At 42.9% G+C, this 19,273-nt stretch overlaps 1 protein-coding gene across 8 annotated transcripts in view; it reads left to right on the top strand.

Annotated features, from left to right (window-relative positions):
• The window catches only part of rhbdf1a (rhomboid 5 homolog 1a (Drosophila)), a 320,599-nt gene that overhangs the window by 223,537 nt on the left and 77,789 nt on the right, over window positions 1–19,273 (top strand). The window contains exon 1 of one of the 8 annotated variants that reach the window (XM_048552542.2): window positions 2,857–3,123. The exons of the other annotated variants lie outside the window; for them this stretch is intronic. Within the exon in view, the coding sequence (XP_048408499.1) occupies window positions 3,101–3,123 (23 nt within the window). The 5' untranslated portion in view covers window positions 2,857–3,100. Of the gene's footprint in view, window positions 1–2,856; window positions 3,124–19,273 lie in introns of those variants that run through there. 8 annotated transcript variants of the gene reach the window in all.

Below are 19,273 nucleotides of genomic sequence, written 5' to 3'. Positions count from 1 at the left end.
CACACAGAAACCTTTAGACTGGTCTTTTAGTTTTGTAAAGGTGGACTAAAGCACTAATAGCAGCCTGGAGTCTGGAATCGAGAGGAAGGGCAGCTTTTATTATATGCAAAAATCATTTGTGTCGATCCACTTACATAAAAGGTCAAATTTCTTTGCTTTACCCTTTTGAGGTTGGCAAAAGCAAAGCATTAAATGCTGCACCCTAATTTGGCATAGTTAATTTAAACAACAGGGTAAATTCATCTAGGTCTAGAAGATTTGAGACTCCTTGCAACTCACTGCTAAACAGTGATCCAATGAACAAGAGTCAAGGATGTGAATGCAGTGCAATTAGAACATTTAAAAGATGTTTGGATAAGCACATGAACTGGAAAGATTTGGAGGGATATGGGCTGACTACAGGCAGGTGTGGCTAGCTTAGTTTGAGACTATATTCGACATAGACTGGTTGGACCGAAAGGTCGCTTTCTGTACTGTATGACTCTGTAGCTCTTTCTTTATCCACACATTAGTATTGAGGAAGAATGCTCTTGTGGGGTGGGGGGGTGGTGGGGGGCGCAGTGTAAGTAAAATTGGATAAATAGTTTCACGGTCTTGTAGCTTCACCGTTGTGCTGTGGCATCTACCCTCTACAATAAAGCAAAGTGCCTCATTTCTCTCTATCTGTTTTCAGTTTTGCTTTGGAAGGAAATGCTAAGATAGGGGCCTGGAGTAATTTTCTCTAAAGACGTGCCCCATGGATTTGCGACTAGGTATTTTTGCTAATTTTTCAAAAGGAGTGATCGTATTCCCTCAGTAAATTTGAGGGAACTTTCTTTAGCAATTCTGATAAAATTAAAGTCTCCTCTTGATTGCTGTTTTTCCTGTAAACTGAGAAAAGTATATTCATTATGTTCTTTTGGGCTTCTAGTTGTTTACCATTAAAGTTGCTAACAGTAATGAAAGGTTGTGGGAGTTTGTGGTGATGAAGGAATTCCCAGATCTAATTCCAATCCTCCTCTGAAGGATATTTTAAAATAATCCTTTCTTGTGCTCAGTTGCAACATGTTGAGATATTTTTATATTAAATCTGAATAACGTTTTAATGTCAGCTGTTCATAATGATCATTGTGATATATTCCACATGAGTGAATTTTACAAATTATTTGCAGCAGAATATATATATTTTCCAAACTGCCAACATTAATTGGATGGTGGTGATTTGCTCACTCCAATGCATTTGATGCCTGCTTATTTTAATTGTGAATCATGGCAGTTAACTGTCAATCATCAGTAACTGGAACATTCCAAATGGCAACCCTTTGACTGGTCAAAGTCTACTTGTCAACTAGTCAAAACACTTTGTGTTTAATTAGTATAAACATTGTTTTCCCTTTACTTTGGTAATTTTTGCAAATTGTCCTGAGGAGTGTAATACAAATCCTTGAACAAAATGTCTTTTTCAAGAATCTGTGTACTTGTAACAAAAGTATTTATCTTCAGCCAAATGCAGTTAGCATATTTTGGGAACACAGAAGATGGAGCCCCCCTCTGAACGTTAGTAAAGAATAATAGATACTTAACCATAACCAGTTCACTAGAATTATTTTGTAGCTTAAAAAAAAATCATGTCTGAGAAGAAGTATTTTAGTTCTTTTCAAATTCATATTATTGTGAATGTTAAATATGTGCTTTCTACAGCCTTTCTCCTTTAAATGTGTCTGTCTTTCCTTCTTTTTGCTTTACATCATCATTTTCCGGTCACCAGCAGAAGGGTACGGTTTGAAAGAATTAACACAATGCCCATAAAAGGTCACAGAGCTGGTAGGAGGCCAGCAAAAAGGCACCAGACTTTCTCTGCCAGATCCTTGCTGAGGTACCTGCAATGTTAGTGCCTGATGGGTTCAGCATGTGAGCTGCTTCACTAATACAGCAAAACAGTGGATGCATGCCAGCAGCATTTCACGTCCTGAGTGCTTACACAGAGGACAATTTGGCGAATGGATTCCTGTTATAATTTATGCATGGGGCCTGCATTACTTATCACCCCTCCTTAAATGGTAACAGCACACAGGACTGTAAGGTGATGTGTACAGTTGACAGCCTTTCTGATTTGTTGAAATGCATGTCATGGCCGCAGGATGTGCAACACTTTTCAGATCAACTATAACATTGTGTGATGATAACTGAGTAAGGAAATGATAGGGGAAAAAATACAATTGAGCCCTGATCCAAGCTGCAACCTTTTCTCATAAACAGAAAATTTATATCATTTTGCAATCTAGTTAGATCTTAACCAAACCTCCCGTTTCATTGGAAAGATGTGCAGTAATCCTTTAATATCGAACACATTTGGCTTTGAAATAGTTAAAGATAATACAGGCCAGTTGAAGTCTTTGGATGTTTATGCTACATTTTAATAGCCTTGCAGCTTTGCATTTGGGCTCATATTGGGCGCGCATTTTACTTTTAGCTCTTTGTAGGCCTGACTGCTTTAAGACCTTGAGATGAACATGATGAAACATGCAGCTGTGGGGCAGGATTCCGGCAGTTGTTCAAAATCCTGCAAATAAACCGTTAAAAATCTTCGGCCGAGAGAAAGGGGAAAATGATCAGAACCTCTCTGCTTTGCTGCCACATTCGCAATCGGCTACTCAAATGACTGCATGCATGTAATGAACTTTTTGACACCTGTGTTTCAAAGCATGACTGCATTGGTTAAATGGTCTTTTGTTATTACCACAAAAATCTGTGGCATGCAAGACAGAAAGGAAGCATGTGACTTTCCAGGCGGGCCTTGCCTCTTTTCACATATGTTTTGCTATCTCTGAACCAAAAGAGGCCAGCTCTTTATAGCTGCCGCCCTCACACGTCACACACAGTTACTCTTCTGATGTCTGGTCTAAAGAATCGCCCTGAAACAACTGGAATAGGGAGCGGCAGAACTTCTTTTTTGAGACATAAGCCAAAGGGGCTGTAAATGGAATTGTGCTGGAAAATATCCGAATTGGTGTGAAGTCCAGTTGCAAAGTAAAACTCGATGGCTTAAGATGTTCTAACAACAAAAAAAATTGTGTAAAATAAGAACTTGGACAAGTCATGACATCTTTAGAGAGCTGGCATGCCTTCCCTAATACTGAGCAGGTACTGTAAATTAGTTCTGTTCATCTTTTGCATTTGTTTAATAAGTCAGAATGGGTCACTAAATGTGAAAGCACCACATATGCACTGCCTTGCAGCATTCTGTTTTTAACTGTATGATCTGGTTTGTGCCCCATTATTTTACTTGGTGTATGTCTTTTATACCTGCTTACTACTTGTTTATTAGTTCACAAATCAATGAACTGTGCTCTTTAGTTGCTCATTTAAAGGCAAAATAGTTTATTAGATCAAATGTACAGGCTGAATGTCTTTACCAGCACTAGTTCCTGAAACTCTATCAACACCAGCAATATGTCTTTATAGCTGGTGAATCTCAAACAATCATGTTTCCTTATTTCCGTGTTTGTTGCAGTTGATTCATTGCTGCCATTATTGAAAGTTCAAGTAATTTTATAATTGAAAGCTGCAATCAGTTGTTTTAAAGAAATTCCAGAATTTAGTGTAGCAAATGCTTTACTTCTGCGGGTTAGAAAAGTGCATTGGAAGGAATCATTAATGAGCTTTGAATAGTTTTTAGCAAACCTTTTTTATTTGCAGAGTAACTATGCCTTGCTACAGATAAAGGAGCATTTTAAAACTTCAGATTTTGCAAGCATAGCTGGGAGTTTTGCGTTTTCCTCTTTTTGCCAAGTTCAAGTCGTGAAACTGATGTCATTTTGCCAGTGTGAGGTGCTACTAGTGCCACTTGCCATCCAATAACACCGTACCAAGTGACCCTTACACCATTTGTCATGCAGTTAGGCAACAAGAAACCTTTTCAGGTGAGACTGCCAACCTGTAACTATGTTGAGTAGACAGCCACATACCAGAAACTGCTGCTGGGGAACAGGACTCCAACCTGATTGAACTGCGATAGGGTTAGTTTGTCAATGCACCTCTTGCACCAAAAATGATGTGTTGGCTGTGTAATTTTACAGTGTATCCTTGTATCGTATGTCTGTCACAGTATTAAAACATTTTTTTTTCAAAAATATAAACTGAAGCAATTTGGTTCTGCAAGTCTTTGCATATGGAGGGAGAGACAAACAAGTAAATGTTGGAGTTTGACTTTTCTAGCAAACAAACTTGAGGCATCAACAAAATTACCCCTCTCTTGCTAACTGTGAGCTCATTCATGCTGTTTGGGAATTTGTTTACACTTTACAGTTGTTTCCACTGGAAACAGATGCACAGGTGTGTAGCCTGTTGACATGACATGACATGACATGGCAGGTGCTCGGAGCCCAGGGCAACATGGAATTGCTGTGCACTCCCGGTGGTTCACATGGGAAGTTACAGCAAAGTGGTGTTGGGTTTGAGACCTTCCACAAAGGTTTGAGGGGACGGATTTTCTGCAGGGCAGCGGTGTCACCGGTCCTGCGTTGGCATCTGCAGGCAAAGTGGCAGCTGGCAGCTTCCAGCTTCCAACCACTACTTTTTGTCCATTTTTACAGGAGACACTGTAAAATATTTACTGGATGGCACTGCCAGCATTTGTTATCCACCCTTAATTATCCTGGAGAAGATGGCTGTCAGCCATTTTAAACTGCTGTAGTTCATCTGCTATGGATCTGAAGTTTTGACCCAAGCTGCGCTGCAGAAATTCACCAAAAACCCTTGGACAACACCTTCCTGACCCACAACCACTTCCACTTGGAAGGACAAGGGCACCTGAAACATGGGAATGCCATCACCTTCAAGTACCCCTCCTGACTTTGGAAATGTATTGCTGCTCTCTGTCCGCTGGGTCAAAATCCTGGAATTACCTCGTGAAGGGCAGTGCAGCAAATGCAGCAGTTCAACAAGGAAGCTCACCACCTTCTTCTTGAGGGCAGCTCGGGGCAGACAGTAAATGCTGGGTCCACCCCGGTGATGCCCACGTCCTGCAAATGAATGGAAGGACATGCCCACGTCAGGATGGTGTGTGGCTCATCAGAGAATTTGCCAATGGTGGCATTTGCTTATGACTATGCAAGAGGATAGGAGCAGGAGGAGGCCATTCAACCCTTCGAGCTTGCTCTGCCATTCATCACAATCATGACTGGTCCAACTCAATAGCCTAATCCTGCTTACTCCTCATAACCTTTGATCACATTTGTCCCAAGTGTTATATCTAGCTGCCTCTTGAATACAATCAGTGTTTTGACATTGATGGCTATGCAAGTGATGGGAGCATTGGGGCCAGCTCAGTGACATTGCTGGAGTTTCGGCTTCTGCTCAATATTGTACATATCCCATGCACCTCAAATTTGCTGTTCAAGGTGTGATCCCCTTTTCTATGTCTCAACGCTTCCTTGCCCTGTCACTTCCCGTTACCATAGGCTGGTCCAGATGGTCAGCTAGTCTCACTTCAGTACCTCTCGCATGCTAAATATTTGTACTGATTGTTGCCAAGGAGCTGCTCAACTCCAGAATGAATCACAAATCCGTTGCACTCTTCTCCATCCAATCCTCAGATGCTAGCCTGTCCAATTGGGATGTCTGGATAAGGACTGCCTTGTTTCATATGTTTCTGCTACAATGTAACAAGGAAACATTGGAGCTTTTTCGCATCACTTCCTCCATCCATGGACCCCACTTCAATCTAGTCCAACATTGAGATTAGCTGCCTAATGATTCACATCAATTAAATCATTCTGCCTCACATGATACAACACTGAACCACAATTTACAAGTTGAACCCATCTCTAAGCAAGTAAATTAACGCATTGCCATGTTACCCCTTTTAAAATACACAGTTTTAAAATGGATAATGTCTTTCCAGTGTGCTGAAGAGAGACATTCCTATGATACCTACTCTTGGTCTTACTCAGATTAAAATTTAAAGCTTGCACGGTATGATACAACTCTTGAAATATACAAGGGATATTAAGCATCTTTCCAAATTCTCTGCTGCCTGAGCTCCCAGAATAAATCAACATTTTAAAATTAAACTGCCTGACTCCAAAGGACTGCAGAAAATGTTCCTGGTTCCCAACAGTTAATGGTGAGCCATTAACTGGTCACATCTACTCAATATTTTTGGTCTACATTGGATGAAATAGAAACTTAAGCAATGTTAATAACTAATTGTTAAGGTCACTGGTTTGAACTTAATATGCCCACAGTTCGTTGTCATCAAAATGACTGAGAAAGTATTGAGAGGGAGACAACTACTTCTTAAGACCCGAGCCACGAAATTCCTTGGCAGTTCCAACACTATACAGTTACAGCTTTGGGGCTTCCAGGGAAATGGTGTAAGCAGCAATTTTTCAGCTATTTAGATGATTATTTTTCTGGAGGTCTACCGATCTCCTGCTGGAGTTACAACAGAAAAGAATCCCTGTGGAATTCCGAAGCCATGTAAGGAAGTGAGATATTTCCCCTTGAAGTGCTGCTATGAAATTAGTTAGCCCGTGGAAGTCGGGAAAGTGAAAAATCCTCTGCATATATTTGTCCCCACTAGATGTTAAAGTGGCAATGAAGTGTTACTGTAATCCAAAGTAAACAAAAGAGGAAGTTAAGGATAAACTGAAGGAAGTTGTTTAATGCCATATTTGGTATAACTGTGACGTTTCGGACAAAGTAGTTGAGTTTTGGAATGGCAGGCCTTGTCGCAAATCTCTTGCATTAATCTATCCTGAATAGAGTACAGGCAGTTGTGGCTACCCTATTCTGCATATGCAGCAGAGTGACACCCCTTTCCCAATAGCCTCAAACCTGCAACTCTACTCCAAACCTCAGGAGTGGGCTTGGGAGCGGGGTTGGTCATCCTTCTGCACTTGAGAAATCCTGCTCATTCAGTTTTCTTTTTGCGCGAGTGTATGCACAATTGTAGTTACCCATAGGTGCTTGCCTTTTGTGGAGCTTCTCTGAGGTACAGCGGGCTAGGGAGAATGTGCTGAAGCATTGTAAAAGCAGGCTGTTGTTTGGAATTTACCAAATGTAGCAGGAAGCACCTCATACATGCTGCCTTAACAGAGCCTGATAGGAAAGATTTGCCCATGATGCTTCCCAAAGGCGTATGAGCTAGGAAATAGTTGGGTTTGTCCATTTCCCACTTTTTTCTACCTCTCCCTCCCTCCACCTCTCCCTTTCTTCCCGTACGCCCCCACCCTTCTCTCTCTTCCCATCCTTCCCTCTCCCTTTCAGCCTCCCTCTTCTGCGCTGCCCACAAACAGAAATCAGGCTTCCAACCCCCTCTGGCATCATCATAGAACATAGACCAATACAGTGCAGAAACAGGCCCTTCGGCCCTCAAGTTGCGCCGACCTGTGAGCTAATCTAAGCCCCTCCCCCTACGCTATCCCATCATATTAATTTTTGCTTCAGATAAGAAGCACACTATGACCTTAATTGCTTGTTGATAGATATTTTACATCAGCTCTATTGGCCATCAGGTATTGCCTGCCCCTGTTCATCACTTACTGCATTTTGTAGCTCTTGGATGACTGTAATCGTTAACTTTAAGCTGAGCAAGACTGTCAATAACTACTGATGTCTGTAACCACATCAATACCAGGAGTGCCCGCTTCCCACTGACGTCCCGGGCTCTGACCCTGCCCGAGGTCATCGGTTCGTGAGCCCTGACCAAAGCCTTTGATGCTCCTCACCTTGATGATCCTGTCCTGGCACACTTCCCATCATCCACCTGACATAACTTGTGCTCTGTGCGACCTGGAAAATTCTGTTAGGTTTTTTTGACTCTGCGTACCTTTCCATTTTTACAGCAGCTGTGCATGAAGAACCATCTTCATGCCATCTTCGTACCATCAATGTTCCAATTTTAAGATCGTTGCTCCAGGGCTTCTACTGTACCTACACACCAACCTCCACCCCACCCATTGCAGAGCATCTTCTGGCCTGACAGCTCTTTTGAAGATCTTCTTTGTCCTGGCCTTCTGCATCTCCTTATTCTTGGTTGCTTCACCATCAGTGACCAAACCTTCAGTGACCTCGTCATTACGCTGCGGAATGACTCATCAAAACTTTGAACCTCTCTCCCTAAGTTGCTTCTTTTTTTAAGATGCTCCTCATAACCAACCAAGCTTCCCCTTTTTGTAGCCAAGTGATGACTATGCTTGTTTCTGTTGATGCCACAATTATTGAGCACTTGATGTTTTATTTTGTAATATGTGCTATATAAAAGCAGGCCACTCGGCCCATAAGAGTCCACACCAACCCTCTGAAGAGCATCTCACCCAGACTGTCCCCACCCTAGCACTGTGTAACCCTGCGTTTCCCATGGGCTAATTCACCTAGCCTACATATCCCTGAACATTATGGGCAATTTAGCATGGCCAGTTTACCTAACCTGCACATCTTTGGACTGTCGGAGGAAACCCACACAGACAGGGAAAATGTGCAAACTCCACACAGACAGTTGCCCAAGGCTGGAATCGAAAATGGGTGTCTGGTGCTGTGAGGGAGCAGTGCTAACCACTGAGCTGCGATGTGTTATTTGACTGCGAGTGATGAAAGGAACCTACAACAAAAACAAACACAGTTCACATGCTGCTTAGAGAGAAACCTTGACGTTATATTTGTGACAGCTCCAAAATGAGACTAGCGCCGATGCTCCCAGTTACGCAGCAGCAGAGTCTGGCTGTGTGACTGACAGCCTGGAGGTAACAGCTTCTGTTGGTATCTGTTAGAGTCGTCTGCTTTTTCTCTGGCCTCAATCTGACAGCCACTTGGACCTCGCCTTATGCTTTCCCTTGGCAACAGTCTGCTCTCCACCCACCGCACCTTGGATCTCTCTCCGTCCTTCCCCTGAACTCCAGAAACCCCTCTGTGCTATTGCTGCTGTATCCCTTTGCTCTCCCATATTGAATGTAGACCTTGCAAACATTACACCTGAGCCTATCCTCTATTGCGGTTTTGCCCAACTCCAACACCCTTGACCTGCCTTTGACACTCGGCATTCCTAGGTTATATGACAATGCTGTAAGTTTAAGGTTATTTTGTCTTGGTTGTTTTTTGAAGAGAGGTGATAAACTGATTAGTTAAACCCACGAGTAAACTGCTTGGGAGCCTTTGGGATTTTAAACAGTCCGAATGGGTGTGCCCACCTTTTATAGATCAGGGTTTTCTGGATTTTTGATTTTGCAGTAGCATCAGAGGCTAGTAGGGTCTCTGAGTTGAAAGCCTCAGTGAATGTCTCCTAGATGCTACTCTCTTTGAATTTTCTCTTGATTTTTTTTTCCCTCCTGGATTGGAAAACTGCATCTGAGAATCTGTCTGAATTTTCCTTTTTGCCAGGGTGTGTGTTTATGGGATGTTATTATATTGGAACAGTTAATTAGTAATAGGAATTGTATCTATTATTCAATTAAGTTTTCTAATAGAGTTGTTATTTTAAATTCCTCTTTCTTTAGTTATACTTTAACTACAGCGTTTAAATAAATTTTGTTTTGCTTAACGTGAAGTATTTTGACCAGTCATATTGCACCAGGAGCAGACACTTACATTTGACTTTAAAATAAGAAATTCTTCGTGTTAGGGTCTCCCACCCCCTTGGTAGACCTTCATCCTGGCCTCTAGATCTCCTTACAAACATGCTTTACCTCTCATAGATGCTGACCTTTCTGGGTAACCCAGTTTCCTCCATCTCGCTCCCTCCTCCCCATTCCCATCCCCTCATAGGTTCACCGTGAGCCACCGTCCCTCCATCTGTCAGTCAGTCAGCCAGCCCAGTGTTGGTCAAATTTTGTGGCTACTGCTCCATTGAAGTGAACCATTGGCCTTTTCCCAGCCAGGAAAACTACTTTGCCTGTTGCACACCAGGAGTTTGATATTTGCGGCAGGGTTTACTGATGGGAAATTGAAATCAGAGGGTCACCCAATCTCCAATAAATTGTAACACCGTCACTGGCTCCTGTGTCAGACACCATGTCACTTGCACCAGTTAAAGAGAGCTGCTGTGTGAGGAATGAAGGACATGCAGCATCTTTTGAGACAGTGCATGCTTGGAATTACTTCGGTGAAGAGTTGGGTTCATGATGAGTAATGTCTTCGAGTTTCTTCACTTTTTCCCAATAACATTGATTTCCATTCATTCTGCCATTGGGAAGTCAGTGTTTCCCTCCATCCTGCTTCCAGGAACAGACAGTTCCAGCCATTGCTTCCAACCCCAGCGCACTGCTGATAATTACAAAGGTTAAAATAAAAAAAAATCTTGCCCTATTATTCATCTAATGATTAATCCCTCTTGATGGCTTCAGTGTTATCTTGAAACTAACTATAAATATGTTCCATAAACCATGCAACAGTGACTTAACAGATTCACTTTGTCTCGTTTTGAGAGGAGACCCGTAAATTTCATGTAGGATTACAGCATGTAACTAAGTGCTGATCTTAACAATTAATATTCTGTCCTTGTACAGTATCTTCAAACTCAGAACATTTAAAACACATGTAAGTGATCCACATACCGCAGAGGTAATTTGTTTAGGGAAGTCAGTTAGATGTTTGATGTGCGTCTTGTACAAATCTCATGACAGCCAAAAATGAAAATGACAATTTAATAAGATATGATCATTAGTATTAATATTTCTGATAAATTGCTTGAAGTAGGAGTTCTAGAGCTGTCACAACACAGGGAAGGCTATTCGGCCCACTGAGTCAATGCAGCCTCTCTGTTGGAACAAACCCATTGGTCACACATCTCCAGTCTTGGAACGAAAAGTCTTTTTAATCCAGGTTCCTTTTTAAAATCATTCCATCATCTTCATAGGCAAAAGATTCCAGGTCATTTCCACTTCCTATGTATAGGAGAGGTTGGGGGGGGGGGGGGAGCGGTTAGAAAATAACAGTTCCTGTTCAAAATCTCTACCTGCTTTCTCCTCCTCCTCCCCCCCCCCCCCCACCCCCTCCCGCTTCTGATATCTATTGCTCAGAATGTTAAGTCTGTCCCTCCAGCTTTTGAACCATTAGCTAATGGGATCAGATTTGCATGAGGTAAACAAGGAAAACCTGTCAGTCTTTCACAATTCTATAAAATCTCCCCTCAATCTCATTTGCCGCAGCTACACCAGTGTAACCTTTGTCGATAAAATCTTCCATCCCAGGAGCTTTTGCATTCAATATCCCTCCACCGTAATCCATCACCTCACATTTATCAGCAGGGAGTTGGGTGGGAACAATGCCCTAGTGGAACCATCACAGGACTGTTAACCCAGAGAGCCAGGTAATGTCCCAGAGACCCGCGTTTGAATCCCACCATGGCAGGTGGTAGAGCTTGAATTCAGTAAATATCTGGAATTGAGTCTAATGATAACTATGAATCCATTGTCAGTTCCTACCAGGGAACAAGCCCATCTGGGTTCATTTAGGGAAGGAAACTGCCATCCTTACCTGTTCTGGCCTACGTGTGACTCCTGACCCACAGCAATGTGGTTGATACTTAATTCCCCTCTGAGTAATTAGAAATGGCAATAAATGCTGGATTAACCAGCAGTACCCTTCTCCCATGAATGAATTATTTTAAAAATCCAGAGTTTAAATTCTATCTTCACTTGTCTGTCTATTCTGTCTGTGTCTGTCACAGATTGTTGGCATTTTCACTGTTTTGCTGTTCATTTAAGTTTGTATCCTTTGGGAGATTTCCTTGCCTGAGATACAGTTCCTGTCACCCTTGATCAGAGTCCAAAGACGACTCTAGACAGGTGTTGTGCAAAGTATGGTGTTCCAACTCAGCCTACCACCTTTTGTCATCGCAGGCAAACGGTGAAGGGGCCAGTAGGCCAAAGGTGACAAATGTGCCATCCCAGAATTTAATCCTGCAATGTTTGAATGGTGTGTCCACCCGTGACTCTTTTCTGTGCTCTCAGATGCTGCCTAACTGCTGGACATTCTTTTAACATTTTCTATTATTGTTCCAATATGTCCCAGACTCTAATGCTAATTTCCAGCTGCAGTCAGTAGTTTGTTGGGTGATTTTTGGAGGCAGTCTTTTTAAAGTTTCTAGTGTAGAGTCATAGAGATCTACAGCTTGGAAATGGACCATTTGGTCCAACTTGTCCACGCCAATCAGGTATCCTACAGTAATCTCATCCCATTTGCCAGCATTTGACCGATATCCCTTTAAATCCTTTCTATTTTTCGAATCATTGAATTCACGTGACAATAAATGTAAAAATACAGTGAAAAGTGTGTGTCTTTTCCGTACATACGTTAACCCGGAATAAGATGAGAAACAAAGATAACTTGAGAGAACCCAACTTTCCTTTCCATTGCTGCAGCCCCACTCTGGGCTTTCCAGCCCATTCATGTACCCATTCAGATACCTTTTTTAAACGTTGTAATTGTACCAGCCTCTTCCATTTCCTCTCGCAGCTCAGTCCATTCCATAATCCTCTGCATGAGAAGATTGTCCCTCAAATCCCTTTTAAATCTTCCCCCTCTCACCTTAAACCTCTGCTCTCTAGTTTTGGACTCCCCTACCCTGGGGAAAAGACCTTGCCTATTCACCCTATCCATGCCCCTCATGACTCTCTAAACCACTATAAGGTCACCCTTCAGCCTCAAACTGTCCAGGGAGTTATAGCCCTAGCCTCTCGCTATAGCTCAGACCCTCCAAACCTGGCAACACCTTGTGTAAATCTTTTCAGAGCCCTTCCAGGTTTCACAACATCTTTCCTATAGCAGAGAGACCAGAATGGAACGCAGTATTCCAAAAGTGGTCCAACCAATGTCCCGTACGGCTACAACATGACTTTCCAACTCCTACTCAATGCACTGACCAAAAAAGACAAGCATACCAAATGCCACCTTCACTACCCTGTCTACGTGGGACTCCACCGTCAAGGAACTATGAACTTGCATTCCTTGGTCTCTTTGATCGGTAACACTCCCCAGGACCGTACCATTAAGTATTGCCTTTCTGAAAATGTAGTACCTCACATTTATCTAAATAAACTTCGTCTGCCACTTGTCAGCCCATGGGCCCATCAGATCAAGGTCCCTTTGTACTGTAAGATAACATTCCTCACTGTCCACCGTACCACCAATTTTGGTGTCTTCTGTAATAAATCTGTAATAATTCTTCATTTTCCAGAGTGGCACATTTCTTATTTCTTTTATTAAATTTGATTGTGAATTAATTACTGACATTGCGGTCCAAATTAACATAAGTGCAAACTGTCTAATTTGCACTGTTAGTCACACCCAGAGTGCTGTGAGTGGCAACAGTAAGTTTAGCAAGAGCTCAGCACTGTGCATATTTAGTGCCAGGGACAAGAACTCCCACAGCCAAAGTACCCTGGCTAAATTCACCACTACGTCTGCGGCCCACTTTCCACTAATTTAAAGCACTATCCACCCTAATTTTTATCAGAGAAGGAACTGCAGAAGCTGGAGAAGCTGAGATAACAAGGTGTAGAGCTAGATGAACGCAGCAGGCCAAGCAGCATCAGAGGAGCAGGAACGCTGATGTTTCGGGCCTAGACCCTTCATTTTCTGAAGAAGGGTCTAGGCCCGAAACGTTAGCCTTCCTGCTCCTCTGATGCTGCATGGCCTGCTGTGTTCATCAACTCTACGCCTTGTTATCGCTAATTTCTATCATTCTCGGCTCTGATTTGATATGGTCAAACATGCACAATTGGGTAGCTATTACAAAAAGTGTAGTTTAACTCCTAAAATATTAAATCAATTTTGCATTATCTTAACACAGCTTCTAAAAGGTAGACAAAACTACAGAAAATATTCTGGTGAATGTCTCACCTCTCAGTTTTGCATATTAATATAGAAATTGCCATCATTTTTTTTTCTCGTAAGTACTCAACATAGTATCATATTTCCCTCTGTTACTTTAACAGTACTGTTAAAGTAATTTAAACTGAACAGGCTAAAGCTTGTGTTGAAATAGTGCAGAGGAATTTGATATGAACCTATTGTGTGTGCTAACTTATGAACTGAGTGCAGCGTTCAGGTACACTTTGATGTTTCCTTGTGAATAATTGTGGTTTATTTATGTTAGAAATGACTTGGTTAACAAAAATCTTAATATATTAATAGAAGGTTGAGGGGAGATCTAATAGAAACTTACAAGATAACGTATGGTTTAGAAGGGGTGGATGCTAGGAAGTTGTTTCCGTTAGGCAGGGAGACTAGGACCCCTGGGCACAGCCTTAAAATTAGAGGGGGTAAATTTAAAACTGAAATGAGACGACATTTCTTCAGCCAGAGTGTGGTGGGCTTGTGGAATTCATTGCCGCAGGGTGCAGTGGAGGCAAGGACGTTGGATGCGTTCAAGGCAGAGATCGACAAATTCTTGATCTCACAAGGAATCAAGGGCTACGGGGAGAGTGCAGGGTAGTGGAGTTGAAATGTCCATCAGCCATGATTTAAATGGCGGAGTGGACTTGATGGGCCGAATGGCCTTACTTCCACTCCTGTGTCTTATGGTCTAAGGCATTTCCCATCCAACACCGCTGTCAGAGTTGTACTTTTTAAATGAGATAAGTACAAGATGCAATGATAGTTACTCAAAATAAGTGGAGAAAATCTTGCGACAAATAAGTACCTGAAATAATCCAAGAGGTGATTTATCTATAACCTTTGACTGACTTGACCCTAATTTTAATTGATTGGTAAAGATCTTGCCTGCAGCCTTGAAGAGCAATTAAACATTGGCCTCTCCAATTATTCACTTAGTCTAATTAGTTTTTTTTTGCTTTTAAAAGAAGCTTCACCTTAGTTGCAGTGGATTATGTTATGTAGTTGGTATTGTCCATTTTCCTCTATAAATGGTGCACTCTCTTTCCAATGTCAGTAATTTGACTGAAGGTCAGCTGGTGTGCTATTGAAGTAATAGCTTTGCATGCACCAATTTGGGTTAGCGGGAGATGGAGAACGCTGCCTCAATGTCTGGATGAGTAACAACAACATCTGGATAGCTGCTGTCTTTTGCTTTGAGTTCTCCACTCCTGGGCAGATCGGACTCCCAGCACCGCATTCTCCACCCTTGGTAGCGAAAGGAGGCTGGTTTCGATTCCACCCAAGCAGGAACCGGCATCGAACACCACACTCTCTGATGAAGGGTCTAGGCCCGAAACGTCAGCTTTTGTGCTCCTGAGATGCTGCTTGGCCTGCTGTGTTCATCCAGCTCCACACTTTGTTATCTCAGATTCTCCAGCATCTGCAGTTCCCATTATAACTCACACTTGGTACCAGTCTGATCTACTCTAGTCAGCTGACCCAAATGCACACAGATGCATTTTAGGCTGTTTTGGTCACAAGTACGTTTAAATCAGAGCTTTGGACAGTGTTGGTAGAGGCTGCAATTTCCTTCCACTTCACTGACCGGGAATCTTACTACACGCTACTGTGAGTTGGAAGGACTTGTGTTTCTTTCTGATTGTCTGGCCTGTTTTCTTTCATTCATGGGATGTGGGCATCACTGGTTAGACCAGCATTTACTGCCAATCTGTAGTTGCCCTTGAGAAATTGGCCATGAGCTACCAACTTTGTGTCGCTGCTGTCTGTGCAGTGTAGTTACTTCCATGGCTCTGTTAGAAAGGGAGTTCCAAGATTTTGATCCAGTGACGGTGAAGGAATGAAGTGTCTGACTACTGTCATTTAACCATAGAATCCTTACAGTGTGGAAAGAATCTGTTCAGCCCATCAAGTCTGCGCCAAGCCTCAAGTGTTTAGTGGGAGGTGACAGTCTAGTGGTGTCATGCCTGAACTGTTAATCCACATTCCCGGGCAACATTTTGGGGACCTAGCTTCAAATCCTGCCACTGCAGTTGGTGGAGTTTAAATTCAGTAAATATCCGGAATTAAGAGTCTCACGATGACCATGAATCCATTGTCGGAAAAATCATCTGGCTCACTGATGTCCTTTAGGAAAGGAAACTGCCATCTTTACCTGGTCTGGCCTACATGTGACTCCAGACCCACAGCAATGTGGTTAACTTTTAACTGCCCTCTTGGGCAACTAGGGTTCGACAATGAATGCTGCCTAACCAGCGACAACCTTGTCCCACAAACGGGGGAGAAAATGTCCCACCTAGACCTAGCCCCATACCCTACCCCCATGACAGCCTGTTTAACATGGCTAATCCTCCTACTTTGTGTGTCCCTAATGGTATCAAACTTAGCTACACTATACTGAAACTGTTACGTTGCAGTAGAGAATCCAGAGCAACTGCTGATTGCTAGTACTGTTGGAAGGGTTTCAGCGATGTAATGGTACCAGGATCTGAAATAGGGTGGTGGACTCTGAACAATATTTTCCAAATGAAAGAGGAACGCTGTGTTTCGGACCATGAATAGAGGGCAGATGACTGGAGTGACTCTAAAAGGGGATGGAACAGTTGGCAACAAGAGTATAGCCACCTCCACCAATTACAACCTTATGTTGAGTGATGTCGATACTCCCATTAATAAGCTGCGTTTCAAGTAGTCAGCTGGAGAAGGGCCTTTTGAGAAGAATGAGTTATTATCTGTGACGAACTGTCCAGATGGCCTAAAGAGAGAGCCACAGATAAAGGATGAAACTTAATTCAGTTCAATAATGTATAACCCATCGTGGATAATCTTTTCAGCGTTAAGATAAAACAAATGAGCAACAGGTGTGTGCCAAAGCAAGTCTTTAAAGTTAACACCTTATTAAGGAGGACAGATACACTTGTTCCTAAGGGCGCATTGTTCGATGATTCAGACTCTGAATCAGAGAATTACTTGCTGCTCAATCACACCACGAAAACAACACACAATGATTTTAGGATGTGGGTGTTCCGATGAGTGAGCGAAGGGCCCTGTTCTTCAAATAACGCCGTTGTTCTCTGTTAGCCGTAAGGTGTAGACTTTGAGGACCATTTGGAAAGGCAGCTAAGATAAACAGACAGGTACAAACAAGTCTGTCGACAAGTAAAAATTCTTCAAATCGAATTTCCAGATTACATCTTCCCTGATGACAAATTAAGGCACTAGGATTTAATTAAATTTTGTTACTGCTTTTGTAACATTTTGCTACAATCCAAATGAAAACCTTTAAGCAAGCAATAGAAGGGAAATGGAGTACACTTTGTCTGAGGCTGAAAATATCTTGACTTGATTTTTTTGAATACCACCCTTCTCAAAACCTGCAACATCAGGTTGGATTTTCAAAGCTGGCAGGGAAAGATTGAGTCTTATATTGATGCTGTGGAGTAATCATCATCATATTTGCACAAGTATTTCCAGGGAGTTTGAGTTTGATTTCTTAAAATTGGCAGAACTATTAATTGATAATTAGTCAGGGTGCCTTTTTTTTGTTTGCGCGTCTGAAGAAGAACTTCCCACTTGAAGAAATACTATTTACCTTTGTTACCAGTTTACTTTAAAGAGTTATGACAGTCTACTTTTTGTTTGGAGGCTGTGGAAGTTTGAAAGGAAGGATTTGAGATTGTGTATCTGTTTCTTTGTAACCTGAAAGTTGTGTGTACAGGCTTGGAGTCACATCATCTTGCGAACGTGACAGGAAATCTTGTGATCCTGTTTTCTCAAGGAGCAAGCGATAGACCAGTGGAATTTCAGCGTCAGCCAATTGTATCAGAGTCCTGCTTTCCAAACTCTTTCCCCAATGTTTTCCCCCCAAAAACTGAGACAGTGCTGCAACCAGTTTACTGCCAAACTTTAATGTGGTACCGTGGGGTGACACACCGGCTCGGTGGTTAGCACTGCTGCCTCATGGCACCAGAGACCTGGGTTCAGTTCCAGCTTCCGATAACTGTGTGGAGTTTGCATGTTCTCCCTGCGTCTGCGTGGGTTTCCCAATCTATTTGTGCTGACACAATCCCAAGATGTGCGGGTTAGGGTGGATTGGCCATGCTAAATATCTGAACCATGTCCAGGGATGTGTGGGCTAGGAGCGGTAGCCACGGGAAATGCAGGATTCCAGGGGTAGGGGTAGGGGTAGGGCTAGGGGGATGGGTCTGGGTGGGATGCTGTTCAGAGGGTTGGTGTGGACTTATTGGGCCGAATAGCCTGTTTCCACACTGTGGTTCTATGTCTACATCATGTCATGCCTGCTCACACCAAGCTGGCACTCTAGAATTTTCCGCAAATGGGACATCGACTTTGTGCTGACATTGCATTAAGTTCCACCACAAGGAACTTTGCACAGATAAGCCAACTTGCATCTTTACCAGTATGCCAAACAGGTGACTGGCACAGTTTTCACCTGGACAAAAGATATCTCTTGCTCCCCACTACAGATACCAGAATTCCCTGAAATTAAGCACCACAGATGACATGTGTGTGATCGTGTGATCAGAGAGTTTTAGAATCCCAACAGTGCAGAAAGAGGCCATTTGGCCCATCAAGTCTGCACTGACCCTCCAAAGAGCGTCCCGTGCCCCACAATCCTATCCCCATAACCCTGCATTTTCCAAGTCTAACCCACCTAGCCTGAACACCACTGGACGCAGTGAGTAATTTAACGAGGCCAGTCCACCTGCCCTGCCAAATTTTGGACCATGGGAAGAAACCGGAGCACCCGGAGGAAACCCCCACAGACGCGGGGAGAATGTGCAAACTCCGTACAGACAGTTGCCCGAAGGTGGAATTGAACCTGGGTCCCTGGTGCTGAGAGGCAGCAGTGCTAACCACTGAGCCACCATGCCACTCACTGCACCCATTCAGACCACCGTTTCAAAAAAAAACTTCAAAGGCTTTCACTTAATGGAAATGTAAAGTCAGCATGAAGCCGATATGTCTCACTTGCGGGTAATTCTATGATGCCAACATTATTTCACAGAGTGGTACCTACATACGTGTGTGACGACGTGTGCTACTCCTTGATTTCGCCGCCGTCACCCCCCCCAAAAAAAAAACGAGGAGCATGAAGTGCAGTGTCGGTCTAACCCTAGAGCTGGCGAGGTCACAAGAATGATAAGGCATATTGCAGACATCTGAAAGCCTTGTTTTGGCTAGTTCAAGATGAAAATTCATTTATTCCTGGCCAACTTGCCCCCCTGATGACTCTAGTCTGTTGCTTGCAGCCTGGCTCTACCAGAGAGAGAACAGGGGGAAATCCAACAGGGGGAAATCCAACAGGGAGCTGAGAGCTAATCGAAAGGGCAATGGGAGCCCAGATTCCAGCTGAAACAACTTTGCAGGCAAACCTGAGGATGAATTAAGAGATGACATAAACACATAGACAAGTTAAGAGATACTGGTACACAGT

Source organism: Stegostoma tigrinum, chromosome 23 (assembly GCF_030684315.1).
Source record: "Stegostoma tigrinum isolate sSteTig4 chromosome 23, sSteTig4.hap1, whole genome shotgun sequence".
Taxonomy (NCBI): domain Eukaryota; kingdom Metazoa; phylum Chordata; class Chondrichthyes; order Orectolobiformes; family Stegostomatidae; genus Stegostoma; species Stegostoma tigrinum.
The sequence above is the reverse complement of the archived record's forward strand: the minus strand, read 5'-3'. Positions and strand labels throughout refer to the sequence as shown.